Source organism: Podarcis gaigeae (assembly GCF_964106915.1).
Source record: "Podarcis gaigeae genome assembly, chromosome: 5".
Taxonomy (NCBI): Eukaryota; Metazoa; Chordata; class Lepidosauria; order Squamata; family Lacertidae; genus Podarcis; species Podarcis gaigeae.
Genome location: NC_139681.1, coordinates 2,813,285 through 2,829,292, shown reverse-complemented (window position 1 = coordinate 2,829,292; position 16,008 = coordinate 2,813,285). Strand labels below are relative to the sequence as shown.

Genomic DNA, 16,008 nt, shown 5'->3' with positions numbered 1-16,008 from the left:
GGGACTAACTCTGTCTTTTTAAGTTCATGAGGAAGTATGGTCTAAACACACCCACACACCCACTATGCAGGCTGGTTTCACTGAGAATGTTTGCAGGAGGAGAATGCTTTCCCAAATGGCTGTCCTTGAAAACAAAGGGCGGTGGGGTGCAACGCTGTGGTGAAAATATGGATTTCTACAACACCGCAGTTCTGGACAGGAAATGGATATGATGGAAGGATAGCAGTGGTGAAAAGGATGGATCCAGATTTATACAAAAGCAAGATGAAAAAGAAAGAATTAATATAAAAACAACAAGTAATGATTTAAGATGGAGAGGCAAGGGGCAGAGTAACCTCATTTGTTTTCTTTCTGTTTTGTTTTTTAAGGGAATAATAAATTATACAAGCAGGAATTGAGAAATTGACAGCTGAGGGAGAGGGGGGAAAGGAGGGGAAAATATAAATTTTAAAAATGTGGAATTTAAGATTAAATATAAGGAATGGAATGTGAATTGGAAATAAATAATGTAATATAAAGCAGTAATTAGAAGAATGAAGAAATACATTGATGATGGAGAGTGGGAAAATTGTATTAAATTTGATGTAATTTGGTATTGATTTGTTAAAAATTTGGAAAATGAATAAAAATTATTTGGCAAGCAAGAGCACTCTTATGCTCTCTGTCCTTTTTAAAAAAAGAATTACTGCCCCAGTTTGGAGGCATGTTGGAGAAAGGGGAGAGTGTCAGATGCTCAGGGATGCCCCAAACTGTCTTGGCAGCAGGGAGGAGGCTTCTGACGCTGAATCTCCCAGACTTGAATCTTGGATGCTTCCTATGGTCCATGGGACGCATTCCTGGGGACTGCAGGGTTTCAAGCCCCAACACTCAGATATGAACTTCTGGTAAAAACGTAACATTTAATATTTGAAATTTTGCACCCAAACTTTTGACAATTTAAAGAATTCATGCTAATGAATTGTGGACTGTCAAACAAGCTGGCTGAAATGACCAGATGGAAATCCCACAAGGAAGATGTACCACAACAAAAGCTGCTGCATTGCAACAACAAATTAGCATGAAACAAATAGAATCAAACAAGAGATTGATCAATGAGACATCAAACTGAAGATCTAATAACCATGCAAAAGTGATGATATGTGTGTGACTCACGAGGGTTTTTTGTACCACGAAGGGGACTATTTATTAAGAGATGGCTTACTGCAGTGTGTGAGAGAGTGAGGAGGGAAAAATACTTGGTCTGATGGTTGCTCTTCTCAACATTTGATCAGAAATCTAGGAAAGCTGAAGAGGGACGGGGGAATCATATAGCTTAGGTGAGCATGCAATTGCATGCACGATATTAAGAGGTGCCAATTTGTAAATGGTGATCTGTCTTCATGCTTTGAGCCCACATTTACAACTCTCTCAACTCAGGGGAACATAGTCACTTGTGTGAACCTGCCAGGTGATCAGGAGAATCTTTTACCACACAGTAAATGTGTTGTAGAATGTAAAACAGTTCTCTGCATTCAGTCTTAGGACTAATGAGGATGAAGACAAACGTAACATTTCAAGCTTATGTAGCTCTGTGTGGAGGATGTAGTTTGAGCACAGAAAGCAGTTGTTTTCAGAGCAGTGTTTGAGCTACTTCCATCGTTATTACAATGTTATGTCTGGCTTAACACTTGAAATAATGCTTCTATGTTGAAACTGGGTTTTTTCAAGCTCTAGATGCTAGGACCTGCTAGGGACTCTCGTCTTTTGGCAAGGTTTTGCTCTACCTGAACATCAAAATTGAGTGCTGAGAAAGGAAGTTGAATTAGCTGGATTTGCTGCCCTGTTCCAGCTGGAGATACCAATGCACAGATGCAGCTCTTCTTATATGCAGCAAATGCTAATTCAGATATGCAGCTGTATCTGCATCACAATCTTTGCCTGTGCTCCATTAACCTGCAAAATGCATCTTGGGAGCTACCTATGGACCTATATCCTCATCTAGACCCATCAGTTGTTTTGTGTAACTAGAGATGGATCGGGGCTCTTTCCAGTATTGGACACTGGGCATTTTAAGTCGTGGCTCTTCATGATCCATCTTTCCTGATGCCAAGACAGGAACACCTGCTTGGGTGAATATTTGCAATCCAAGTCTCTTAATTCTTTTTATATCATCTGCAAGTACCTTACTTAGCTCTTAGAGATAAATTCAGAAAGGGTGCTTTCACAAGGCTGAAATTTGCCACAGACTAGAAGGGACTTCATGTTCATTTTCAGTAAAAAAATGTGATTGGCCTTTCAGCTGGCTTGCAACCAAGTGGTGGACATTTTCATAACTGGGAGCTGCAGATTCACACCAGGTTTTTGAAAACTGAATGTTATCACCTATTCTGCTACCTGATCCTGTCTAGCTCAGATACCCCATGTGGCACTATGTGTTTCACTAAGTGTTGATTATTTAGCTCTTGGAACTGTTGAATGCAAATAGCTGTCATTGGAAACGAAGGCATTTGCAATGACACTGGGTGATACAAAAGTTGTAACTGTAACGTTTTGAACTGTGATCCACACATGCCAGAGTTGCACTCTTCAGTGGATGCAGAGGCATGTGGGAACCAATCATACAATGTAAAACAATAAAATGTAAGATAAAGGTCCAGAAAGAAACACAGTGGTGCAATTGCAAGGAACATGAATAAAGGCTTTGCTCATTACTGAATATTTATTTGAAATTTACTAAGGGCTATTTTATGCAGGACCGGCCCACCCACAGGCAAGGTGAGAAAACTGTCTCAGGTGGCAGGATCTACAGAGGCAGCAGCAGATCCAGCCTCTGAGGAATGCATTGCCTGCTGCTGCTGTTGGAGGCTGGATCTGCTTCCTCAGCAGCTCTCCCCATGCTACCACAACAGTGGTCTCTCTGCCCTGGTGGAGGGTTGCTGGTTTTGTGCCATTTTGTGGTTTGCCTTAGGTGCCAAAATGCCTTGGGCTGGCCCTGATTTTATACATTACGCTGTAGGACATCCAGACTTAAGAGGCAGCTGCAGCCAAACCCAGCTCCTTGTCAAGTTTACCAGCAGGACCCTTGGAAACATGTGCATGCTACAGTCATGCTTTTTGGCTATAGACGTGCACCTAAAAGTGTGGCATGAAGAGGCTCTTCCGGAAGAGGGAGGGTAGTTAAATGCTGCCAACCATACTTCGGTTCACTGTGCCATTTAAAAATAACTCAAGTTAACACATCAGCCATGTATTAGCTGGCTGTATTGGGTAAAGTGGGATTCAGCAGCTGCTCTTTTCATCATCTTCATGGCATGGTGTGAACATGATAATGCCTTTCAGAGAAAAAACCTGTCCTAACCTGGAAATTGTCAAACATTAAGAAAATCCAACTGCCCAAATAATGTTGCTGCAAGGTTAACTCTGTAAAGCCCTTATGACCAAATCACACATGCATGTACTTACTGGTTTATGCAACAGTTGATGGCTCACAGCTAAATGTCTGACTTGTCTCTCCTGAAAGGAATTTGCTTGAGGTGATGTATGAGAAAACTGCTGGCTCTTGTTTACTTATTTACTTATTTATTTATATTTAGAATACTTTATAGCCCCAAGAGGCTTTCAAAGCGCCTTCCTTGCAAAAGATTCTCACAATAATAATAATATTAATAATAATAATAAACCACCCCACATTCACAGAAATGGTACAGTGTCCCTCTGTTGCCAGAACTATTCAAGTGACATTCCCTGCCCCGTGCTTTCCTGGTGCCTCCCTTCAGCCTTTGCTCCCACGGATGTCCTCTGAGGCAAGGCAGTGGGACTGAGCAGAGGGAACTTGATGGATCACATGATGGACTACAGCACTGAGTGGCAAACTGCATGTGGGAATAAATGGTGGCATAGACTTTATATTTGCCAATGGGACTGGGGTTCCTGCAGCAAAAGTTTCCACCCACTTCCTTGTCACATTGCAATCCACATTCATTGCAACTGTTGGGAGGAATGGGAAGAACCATGGCCAGTGGTGGTGCAAAAGTCACACAGACAGAACCTTGTTTATCATCACCTCAGACAACATCCTTTCGATTCAGTGAAGATAGTTCATACATTCAGGTAATATTCAGAGACTTATAAAGATCCTCTTCCCATGGAACGGGTCCAGGGTTCCCTCTGCCACCATCCCCTTAATAGAGTGAGTACTTTAGGTTGTCTGTGCCTGAAGAGGCTGAAACTGTGAGCCATAACCCACAAAATAAAGGGTGGGAATAGCAGCCCTGCTTGGATGTCCTAATTCCTCATCAAAAGAGGAAGACTGGGGGAGAATGTGCTGACTCTCTCCTGTAATCTCTTTGTTACATGAGTTGGAAGCACACATCCACAGTAAGGAGTCTGCTCTATCTGAGAAGGTTCCACTTGTGATTTAGAACCCTGGGAGATCATGGACAGCCTAGAGAAGTAGAGACGTCTCACCACTGCAGAAGTCAACCCTCCAGCTCAACAGTGGGGAAGATTATGAGAATGGAGCTAGAGCACTCAGGAGCCTCACTCGCCCTCATCCCATGGAGAATCAGAAACCTCTGAAGAGGGGCCATCTGATTTAGCCCTCTGCATGTATGAGTCTCCCAAAGGACTTTCTCTGTTGCACAAGTTAAGAGTGTGGCGGTCAGGCACAGGAGGCCTTCCTTCACCCAGAAACAGGAACTTCTGCCCAGGTAAGCCAGTGCATCATTAAGTAACATTTAAACATGGCAGCTTCTCCCGTGGGTTCATCCCACTGTGTGGCTGTGATACCTAAAAGTGTGCCACTATGTGGGCAGTGGGACCTTAATACAAAATCGTCATCCCCAATGCTGATCTGCACTAATATTTCTTTACTCGATGACTCCTTAATGCGAAACCATTACCCAGCTAAGCTTGGGAATGATGCTTTCATGTCAAGTGCTACACAGTTTTCTGGATCCCCGTGGTGGTGACCCTTAACTGTTCCAGCCACAGCATGGGGTGGACACATGAAAAAGTGTCTCCCCAAACATGGCTGCAACCAATAAAAGGTAGCCGAGGGGTGAGAAATGAGGAAGCAGGGACAGTATACAAGCTTGGCTGCCTTGGTTTGTACAGGGATGAAACTGCTGCTCCCCTTCTGAATTCTGGGTTATCTATAGCAACCACGTTCCTAGCATTTTAAACCACTGTTTCCCATGCTCCAGTTGCTTGTGCTCTTAGGCCATGTTTGATGTGTACAGTCACAGAACTCTTTCTAACAGTGGAGTGCTATGAAATCAGTAGCATTGAAGACATAGGGAGAACCAAATACAAAATAAAAACAGAAATAAAAATCAGAAAGTTAGAATTCCAGTAAGTTTACATTTAGTACAGAGTAAAGACATAGCTACCCGTTAGTGCTTAGAGAATTTGTTTTGATGCTATTAAAAACATAAATAAAATATTTTTTTCTTCAAATGTCCATTCAAAAGGTTCCAGTGTCACCTGCAGCTGTCAGAGCTTTGTCCTTTGTCCTGACCTTTGTTTTACAAATAAGTCAATAGCTGAGCTTCCACCCTAGTCCCTATTTTACATCATTGTCTCACCAGCTGCCCTTTACCTGCTTTTGTTTCTTTTCTTTTCTTAGAAATAAAAGTTTTTCAGCAACACTGCTGGGATTTTAGGTTTCTCTGTGTACAGTTAAATTCCTCATTTGTTTTTTAATAAGATAAAGGTCTTATTTGCACATATTTGTGTGCGTTATAAATCTGAAAATAACCTCCTGGACTGTGATACGTATAATTTAATCTAAGAGCAAAACTCTACATAACCCAGACTGCAGGGTTTCTTGCGGGGTGGGGGGGAACCACAGAGGAACCTGCTTGCACTGAACAAAGTCACCGTACAATTCACCCCATCGACCCTGGTTCCAATGTAGTGAAAGCAGCTAGTCAGCAAGTTAACGCATCGTTCTTGAATGTGTTATTAAGAAGTAATAGGAAAGAGACTGGCCTCCTCCTCCAAGAAAATTAAATGTGCAAAATGATGCTGTAGTTGTCTTGTTCCACTCTAACACGTGGCGGCTGTGTCTTTTAAAAAGGAGGAACATTAGCTGTTATTTACAAGTGAACACCTCTGTCCGCTCGCTACAAGTGTTGCATTTCACAAAGCAGCACCAGTGGAACTTGCAGTTACACTGCCAAACTTTGGTGTACTGATGGGTGTTGTAGCCCCTCCCACAGCACATCATGTCACACCCATCGGCGCTGGGTGAGGTGCGGTTGCAGAGGCGTCCCTGTGTCCCCACGCTCCCAGTGGAAGCATCTTCTTCGCAGTAGTTGGGCGACTTATCTATATATACCAGATCTGTTTCCATTGGTTTCTGGTAACTTCTGATCTGCTTGATCTTCAGAAACGTGGGCTGCCTAAGCCGGCTGGCTCTCACCACTTCCACCTGCACGGCGGCGTTGTATTTTTCTTTCAAAATATATCCAATCTCTCTGAATTTAGGGAGCGTAGTCCAACAGGTCTTGGTTGTGCAGGAACCAGAAACCCCGTGGCATTTGCATTCCAGTTTCATTCTCTCTTCAAGCACCTGTAGACAAAAGCAGGGAGAAATAATGAAAGGGGGAAACAGCCTCTCAAAGTTCATCACGTGGATTCTAAGATATTACATGGGAAGTTATTTGTGACAATATCATGCATAAAGATCAAGGGCACGATCCGGCACTTTTAAACTCCCACCAGCTCCAGATGGAGATCTCTGCTGTGTGCTTTTCTCTCATTAAAATTAACTGAAATTAGGAGTGGTTCGCTTGGCTTGATTCAAGCCTTTGGTGTGGAAGTGTGAAAGCAAAATTTTGTTAATGTTCCTAATGGTGTGATTCATCTCTTCTGCCCTAAAGATGTTCAGACAATACCCACACCAAATTCAACCTTATTATGCTCTATCTCCAATAAAATTGTTGCAGTATTTTATATGCTTCAGATGGTTCAAATGTCCTTAATATTTTAATTAAATGCAAAATTCAATGGAAACCCTAATAGTCATATCCAAAACAATGTTGTTGGCTATGTCAGTCTGGTGCTTTCCAGATGTGGCTTGGCTGCAGCTCCCGCCCTCTCATATTACTTGCCATGCTGGCTGGGGTTGATGGGAGTTCAACAGCATCAGGAGGGCACCATTTTGGCTATGCTAGTGTGCAATATGCAAGGTGATCCTGCGGGATCACATAGCTCCCCTTCGTTTGCCAACAGCCTACAGAAGAAGACACGCAGTATAGTAAGTCAGCATGTGCTGGTAGGATTCAGCCTGAGCCTTCAGGCAAACAACAGAGCGCAAAGCAAATGTGCATAAAGTGCAGCTCATAAGCAAAGGCAGCCGTCCAGGCCAAAGGTGTGGGAGGCATGTGACACTTCACAGGAAGACACAGACAATTCCCTTCCCATCCCGTTAAATTCATCCAATCAGGCAATTCATCTCTGGGATATACCAAAGTGAATGGCATTGCATTTAAGACCTCACTACACTTTTTCAAATAAAGCTAGTGTGAACCTTCAGGAGACAGGAACGACATGTTTAAACAAAGCAATAATACTGAATCTGTAGCTGTTATGCATTTCAAAAATGGTTGTTGTTTGTGCATAATGTATGGACTGGAATCCAGACATGGTTCATTGAAACTGTCCACGTCTAAATTCATATTTTTCTTATTATTCATGCAGTGTCACCTACACACTTCACAGAAGAAAAAAACACAGTAGTTCCCTACCTCAGGTTTATAATCTATTTGTATAAGCAAGAAACAGAACAAAATATCACAAGGCATGCCATCTTCCAGGAAACTCCATTCCTGGTTTTCCATCTGCCTCCCTCATCCTCCCCCCCCACTGCCAAACAAAAACTCAGCATTATGTGGCCACTGAGCATTACTATTACTATGATGATGAAACAATGAGGAAAGCAAAGGAGAGGGGGGAAGGGGCAGGAGCCCTTGTCAGGCACTCTGTCCCTGCATGAGTAGCAGTGGAGAGGGGCCTGCCAAGCCCAGCCCCATCGCCGTTCTTGACTAGTAGGGTAAGCTTCTATAGGGAAACATTTCAGCAACTGACCCAACAAATGTTCATTATTCAAATGGCATTAGTATTTCCATGTGCTTTTAGATTCTCACTAGTGGTCTAATTAGTTATTCACTTGGTGCAAAGACATAATGGACTGCCTAGGAGCATTCCTTTCTGTAGAAGTATTGGTTTGCCCTTTTAGAGTATAGCACTGTTTTGTTTTTAAATCTTACATTATAGGTTAGCTTTTCTCTCCAAGCCATTGCCATGCGGGACCAGAACTGTTTTCAGTCCCTCTTGGCCCATGTATGGTTTTCATCCATTTGTTATGATTGGATGTATTATATTTAACACATTCAGGTAGGTAGCCTTGTTGGTCTGACGCAGTAGAAATATATATAAAAAAATAAACAAAATTGTCCAGTAGCACCTTAGAGACCAACTAAGTTTGTTCTTGGTATGAGCTTTCATGTGGTATCTGAAGAAGTGTGCATGCACACGAAAGCTCACACCAAGAACAAACTTAGTTGGTCTCTAAGGTGCTACTGGACAATTTATTTATTTTTTCCCTATATTAACACATTGTGATTAATAAGGCTCCTAAGTCCACATGCTCAAGGCCCATGGTGTCCATGCAGAAACCTTTTGAGATGCTGTGGTAACTATAGTTTAACATTTAACAGGCAAGAACTGCCACATTGTTTGGAGGAAAGTATGTTTTAAATATTTGCTTTCTCACTCCATTTTGCATAAACTTCCCAAGAACTGAAATCCTGTCAAAAAAATTTAAGTGTCTGTGTCTGGCAGCTCCTCCAATTTAAAACTGCCTTCATTGATTAAAAGTTAATTGATTAATCTACTTATTAAAATGTCAGTCTTACTCATTAGATGTTTGATAGTATCAGTCAGGGCTTTTTCAGGGGGGAACTCACCAGAACTCAGTTCCTGCCCCTCTCAGGTGGGTGCCATTGCCATTCCAAGAGAAAGAGGGAGGCATTCATGGTGAGTTCCAGCACCTCTTTTTCTAGAAAAAGAGCACTGCTATCAGTTAAAATTAGCTATAAATCATACCGCAAGAGTGATGCACCAAAACAAATCGCCACTATGTGACTTGCTCTCTCAGAATAACATTGAAACTATTCCCCTCAGATAGATTCCCTCTGGGTTCATGATGTTCTTTCCAACTAAAATGGTTGAAATGCCACTTCTCCTTTGTAAAATAAGTGCTGAAATACAATGGCATAAAAACCACTTCTTCAGTTTATTGTTTTGCTTTTTCAAATGACACATTGCAAACACCATTTGATGGAATTTCCCCCTGCAACTTAGAAAGAAAATCCTTACCAAGAAGAAAATCAAAACAAAATGTGTAACATGTTTTGTCAGTTTCAAATTAGGCATGTGGCTTCAGATGCAGCTTTTGAACATACTAGAGCCTGGATTTTTTAAACAATAGTAACATTTTTTCATGTGTTGGTTTGAACTTGCTTTCCCTGCTGTGTGTTTTTCTTGGAGATGCTAATTTTCAGACCAGTTGCTGAATGTAATGCAATCCGTATTTTAACTGCCAGAGCAAAGGGTAATAGACAACTTTGACACTGGTGCTCTCTGTCTTTTGCTTATGTTATTCAGTAAAGCACCATCTGCACTGCTGGCACAGAGAGAGGAAATGCCTGCAGGCTCCTCCTGAGACCCTTTCTCAAGTTTAGATTTCACTGAGACAGACAACCTGTGACAGACCTGAAACTGCAGATAGGGACTCACATGGCTGGATGATCCTCTAGACAGAAAAGAAAACCCTTTCATATAGAAAGCTAGCATGTTGGGAAGGCATCTAGGCCAGAACCTCCTTCTGTTTGGCTTTCTCATGTTTCCTGTTTTAAGTTCAGCTCTCCACATGCCTACAGCAGTTTGACTTTTTAAAAAGAGAATAAAGACCCATCATTAACCAGCACATTACCATACTCCTTTTTTTTTTTTTGCAAGCAATTTCCCCTATATCATGCATTGCTCCCAGTATTTTCACAAATATATGCATTTTATGTACACTCTTCCCACATATCTCACAAAATTCAGAGAAGGGTGAATTTTGGAAGAGAGCCATGTTTCAATTTGCGTGTTGTTTTGGGAAAAGAAAATAAGGCAGGGTTGCATTAGAATGCAAATGTGATCAACCCCCCCCCCCCCCGTGGACATTCCAGTTTTGTATATGCAGGGAATCTTTTACACTGCCATAAGGCGTATCTGTCCAGCCATGTGAATCCATGCCTACCAGTGAAAAGGAAGCCCATCCCTCTAACATTAGACCATCCACTCCTATTCTAAAATACCTTTCTTCCAGCCTCATTGTTGTGCAAGTTCATCAGCCTCCGAGCACTCTTTCTGATTTCTCTGGCATCAACAAACCTCCTGGAGAATTCAATGCCGTATCTGATATCAGCGGAGCAGCCTCCCCACTTCCACCCTTCCTCTTGGTTGTAATAACCTTGTTTCTCTCTGTCACAGCCACAGTTGCTGAGGTTTCCCTGGCTGCAGGCAGCAGTGACGGCATGCGCAACCCCAGCAGCAGTGATGGCGTAGGTGAAAGCGGCTTCCCTGCTTCCTGTGGGGTGGAGGGAGAGAAAAAAAGGTGGGGGGAAAATCAGCTGACTGGAGCAAAGAGAAGGTAGCTATGCCCCAATGAAATCCATCCTATGCTTCCCAGCCAACTGGTATTTCAACAGTCTGCCCAGTTAAGATGTAGGTAGTGCTGCTATCCCCAAGTGGCTTGTGAAGCACCTTGCAGGAGAGAGAAGGGATTCTGCTGCTTGGCCGTGACTGAGGCGGGGACCCGGGACTCTTGTGATTTGGCACCGGGGGCTGCCAGCACAGCACCCTAAAGGCACACAGCTTCCAAGTGGCTGGCAACATCCTCTAGTCAGGGCATCAGGACACCTTTCCTTTTTTTAAATTGGAAATAAAGTTTTCTCAGCAGTGATAGAAGCCTTCTTTGCCTCCAGCAAACCACCACATTAGCTATGGGCTGGATTCTGGTTTGAGGATAGGATTGTCTTGGCGGTTTGGGCCCTCTCCTACATCGGTGTGCCACCAGCTCCCATTTTGAATTTCCCACAATGCCCTGGGGTGCCCAGCTTAGGACCACTCCAGAGAAATATCATGTCAAGATCCCCGTTCATGGATTCAAGGACAGCTTTTTGTATTTTATCTGTGGTTTTTAAATTTGTGTAAGCTGTGTTGAGTTCCATCCTGGGGAAAAGGTGGGATGCAAATAAATTCAATATAATAATAATGTGGGGATAAAGCATGGAGAAGGTACAGAAATGTGCACACAGACTTCACTCCCAACATCACAACAGCCAAGCAGACAGTCCTTATTTCACTCCTGAGTTAGGGATGGAAGGATCAGCCTGTTTCCAGCCATGACAGCTTTGCATGTTATATCATAGAATTGTAGAGTTGGAAGGCACCTGGGGGTCATCTAGTCAAGCCCCCTGCAATGCCGGAATATGCAGCTGTCCCATACAGGGATCAAACCTGCATCCTTGACATTGTCAGCACCACACTCTAACCAACTGAGCTATCCAGTAATGTTCATTCATAAATCTGTTCAGTCTCATTTCTGCATCAATCTGCATTTTTTTTAAAAAATTGCATTGTTTTAAACATGTTTTTTCAAAAAATAAATAGTTTTTACATATTCTATCCTAAATGCGTGTTATTTATATGTGCTTTGCTATGGGTTTTTCTGATCGAAGAGTGCATTGTGACCCACATGTTAGTCCAGAAAGCACAAATAAAATTAGTTCTCTCAGAAATACAGACTGAACAAAATCCTTGTGGTTCCCTTGTTCGAGTGAAGGTGATTTAAATCCTCCGTGCAGTTATGATCCCTGCACAATCAGGGTTCACAATTATGGTGAGGATTTGCCACGCATTCCGCCAAATGAGTGGAGAACCTCTCTCCAGACCTTTGGCTTCAATGGGTGATGGTGGGGGTGGAGCCAACAGGGACTGGGGGGGGAGGGGACTAACTCGGTGTCCCTCCAGCCTCCAGCCCCTTTTTGGATGCAGACAGCTACTGCCTTTTTCAAATGTAAAAAAAAAAAAAAAAGACGATTCAATCCTCAGCTGAAAGGGATCAGTTCTAGTTAACACAGTCTCAAAGAGCTAAATTTCTAATTTAATTTTGCAAATTCAGACTGTAACCTGAGGTAAAATATATACAGTATGGCTCAGTTTCAACATGTCTGTCAACACAGCTGAAATGAAATCATTTGCTTAAGTCAGGAAGAATAGACAATTTGACTGTGGAATCTTGTAAAATATGAACAAGAGCTGAAAGGAGTCAGCTCAGATATTCTCCTCTGAAAATTTTCATGTTGAATATTCACAGCCATGTTCTGAATTTCTGAATATTTGCTAAATATTACTACCATATTTACTCAAATCTAATGCTCACCTTTTTTGGTCAAATTACGTTGCAAAAATTAAGGCACACATTAGATTCAATGGCACATTAGACTCGAGATAATACTTTGATTTCAGTCGTTTAGATATGGCTTTAATGTTCAGTATATGGTGTTTGACAGCTTATATTTGGCAGTATTTGCTGGCTGATGATATGCAATAGGGTTTAGTAGTTTATAACTGAAATATTCTGTAATTACATTTACTCAACAGTACAGTACAGCATTTAGTAGCTGGTAGTAACTCATACTGGGACGCAGGTGGCGCTGTGGGTTAAAGCCTCAGCGCCTAGGACTTGCTGATCGAAAGGTCGGCGGTTCGAATCCCTGCGGCGGGGTGCGCTCCCACTGCTCGGTCCCAGCGCCTGCCAACCTAGCAGTTCGAAAGCACCTCCGGGTGCAAGTAGATAAATAGGGACCGCTTACCAGCGGGAAGGTAAACGGCGTTTCCGTGTGCGGCTCTGGCTTGCCAGAGCAGCGATGTCACGCTGGCCACGTGACCCGGAAGTGTCTCCGGACAGCGCTGGCCCCTGGCCTCTTAAGTGAGATGGGCGCACAACCCCAGAGTCTGTCAAGACTGGCCCGTACGGGCAGGGGTACCTTTACCTTTACCTTTAGTAACTCATACTTGACATGAATCAGTATTTGGTTTTAGAAGTCCTAATCCAACTGGGCAACTATGTGGTTACAGGAGAGTCTAAATTTAAAATAAATAAATAAATAAATAAATAAAATAATAACATGAGTTACTATTTATGTTCATACATAGAGTTGGTTGAATGTAATTGTGCAAGATAACATGATAATAGAAATATATATGTGTATGTGTATTGCATAATTTGGTAAAAATAACAGCAATAATTGTATGTAAAAGGTGGAATATAAATCTCGTAGTAGTAGTAATTATAATAGATTATGAAATACAATAAACAATAATAAAATAATTTTAAGTGTTAAACGGGTGTAGTGATAAACTGATGGACAAAGATATTAGCCCATATGGAGGGTGGGGGGGGAACCAAAAAATTTTGGTGAATGGCAATCTTCATCAGGGACAAAGAAATGGTGACCATATAAATAAATGTCAACCTTAAGGCAAATAATTATAGACATAGACATGAATTACAATAGAGCAGCCCATGATTAAAAATGTGACAAACCCCCAACCTCAGCTGACAAACACACCAAACATGCAGAATATAATGAAACATTATAAAAATAAGTGAAAAGAAGGAAGTGGTTTAGATTTCTCATTGAAAAGCATTTTTATAATGTAAATATCTTCACATAAAACAAGAACACATTACATTAGGCAGAAAAAAGTTCCCTTCCTCTGCCTTAGGACTCTACAGAATCCAATATTAAGGTCTTCCTGCCAAAGCAAATTGTCTCTGAGGTAACATCCCCAAGTCTCCTCCTCCTCCTCCTCCTCCTTGCCCTCCCAGCATGGGAGATATAAAGAGAAGAAACTGAGCGATGGCCTTCAGCATGTGAGAAGCGCAACCCTACTCAGAAGTGGGATCTGCTACCGATCACCATGCTATTTCAGCGGATTGGATTCAGACTTAATCACAATTAGAGGAATATGAATGAGTCTGGATTCCAGCCCAGAAAGAACTAGCCTGCCTTTGCGTTCCCCATCAATCAAGGAACAGGAATGTGGGAATGCCATCTCCAAAAATAGCATCCCAGAAAATAATTTGCAATGATTTCAGATATTACAAAATTTTTGAATAAGCAAGGCAATGGATTACTTATAATCTGAAACAGTTTGCTTATTCCAAACATTTGGATTTATTTCTAATATTAGGATAGAACTTGAGAAATGTGATTTCCAGAATGATGTTTGTGACTAAGTTGGTGAAGGTTGTTGTAATAAGAATATTTGTAAGGGAAATCAGTGGGTGGGATGGAGTGGGCTCTTCTTCCCCACAAACCTTTCCCTATGCTGGGCTTTACCAATCTTACTGATTTCCCTCTTGCAGATTCCTTGCCTCACATAGATTGGGAATCCTTGAGATCTGTCATTTATTAACAAAAAAAATCAGGGGAGATTTGCTACCATTTATTTGTGAGAAGGAATACAACAGAAACTGAAATGTTACAATTATCAAAGCTACCACCTGTATCTTGCTGTTGGTGACTCATACCTTCCCTGATTACAATTAATTATTATAAAATAATGTTAAAGTCATTGTATGTTTCTTTGTACAATCTTCACATTTCCATACACTAATTGATTTTTTACTTCTGTCTTTATTCTAGATGTTTGGTTAAGATCATTTAGTATTATCTATATGACACAGGTGGCACTGTGGGTTAAAGCCTCAGCGCCTAGGACTTGCCGATCGAAAGGTTGGCGGTTCGAATCCCTGCGGTGGGGTGCGCTCCCGCTGCTCGGTCCCAGCGCCTGCCAACCTAGCAGTTCGAAAGCACCTCCGGGTGCAAGTAGATAAATAGGGACCGCTTACCAGCGGGAAGGTAAACGGCGTTTCCGTGTGCGGCTCTGGCTCGCCAGATGCAGCTTTGTCACGCTGGCCACGTGACCCGGAAGTGTCTCCGGACAGCGCTGGCCCCTGGCCTCTTAAGTGAGATGGGCGCACAACCCCAGAGTCTGTCAAGACTGGCCCGTACGGGCAGGGGTACCTTTACCTTTACCTTTATATGATCCTCCAGCAATATTTTTACTTGGTAAAGTAAGTTTCCCATATTGGAACTTAGCTATTGACTAACCAAAACCCATCTCTGAACACTACTGGACTTTGAGAACGTTCAAAGCTATATTTTGTGGCTCAGATTGATCTCTAATTCAAACAATCCAATTGGAAATATTAATATCACCAAACATAACAACAAATATTCCTCATGGAAATTGGGTATTAAAACCCACCACTAGTCATATTACTAGATGGTGATGTTACTGATGGTTATCTTTTGTAAAAATGTGTACCATGCAAGTCACAACCCCTGAGTTCATACATTCGGATGGAGTCGCATTAAGTGTTATCCATGTGGTGGAAAGGAATGCTCTTCCATCCCACCAAACATATGAACTGGGGCAATTTCTAGGATTGCAACTTAAGTATGCTGACCAGATACAAAGGAGGACAGGGACACCAAGATTCTGTAGGCCCTTTGGCAAGGTGATCTTAGTGCCCCACATAACCTTGAAGATACCGGGCATTGCACCTGACCTTCTTAGGTGCCTTCAATCCAGTGTGAGCCTGACCTTCCAAGGTGTTATAATCAAGTTCTGAAAATTCTGGCTGGAGGAAAACTACCGTATAGCCTAGTTTGCTAGAATTCTGTATGGAGGTACTTTTTATAGAGGCCCTCCTCTGCTGAGATTCCTGTATTGCAGGGATTGGGCTAGATAACTATCAGGGTCCCAACACTACAATTCTATGGTTCTGTGATTATGATTCAAGCTACATGATCCTCTACCTGCAATTGGAAGCAGTACATCTGAGAAACAGATTTACCAAGACTAGACCTTGGCTACTATTAAAGGTAAAGGTATCCC

General features: G+C 42.2%; 1 protein-coding gene across 3 annotated transcripts in view; it reads right to left on the bottom strand.

Annotated features, from left to right (window-relative positions):
* Nucleotides 1-3,536: 3,536 nt before the first annotated feature.
* Nucleotides 3,537-16,008, bottom strand: part of WNT7B (Wnt family member 7B) — a 113,810-nt gene continuing 101,338 nt past the window's right edge. For 2 of the 3 annotated variants that reach the window (XM_083738912.1, XM_083738911.1), the window contains exons 3-4: nt 10,350-10,621; nt 3,537-6,553 (exon numbers count right to left, since the gene is read on the bottom strand). In XM_083738912.1, coding sequence (XP_083595038.1) covers nt 6,074-6,553; nt 10,350-10,621 — 752 coding nt within the window. In that variant the 3' untranslated portion in view covers nt 3,537-6,073. The remainder of the gene's footprint in view (nt 6,554-10,349; nt 10,622-16,008) is intronic. The other variant, XM_083738913.1, reaches the window with a different exon arrangement.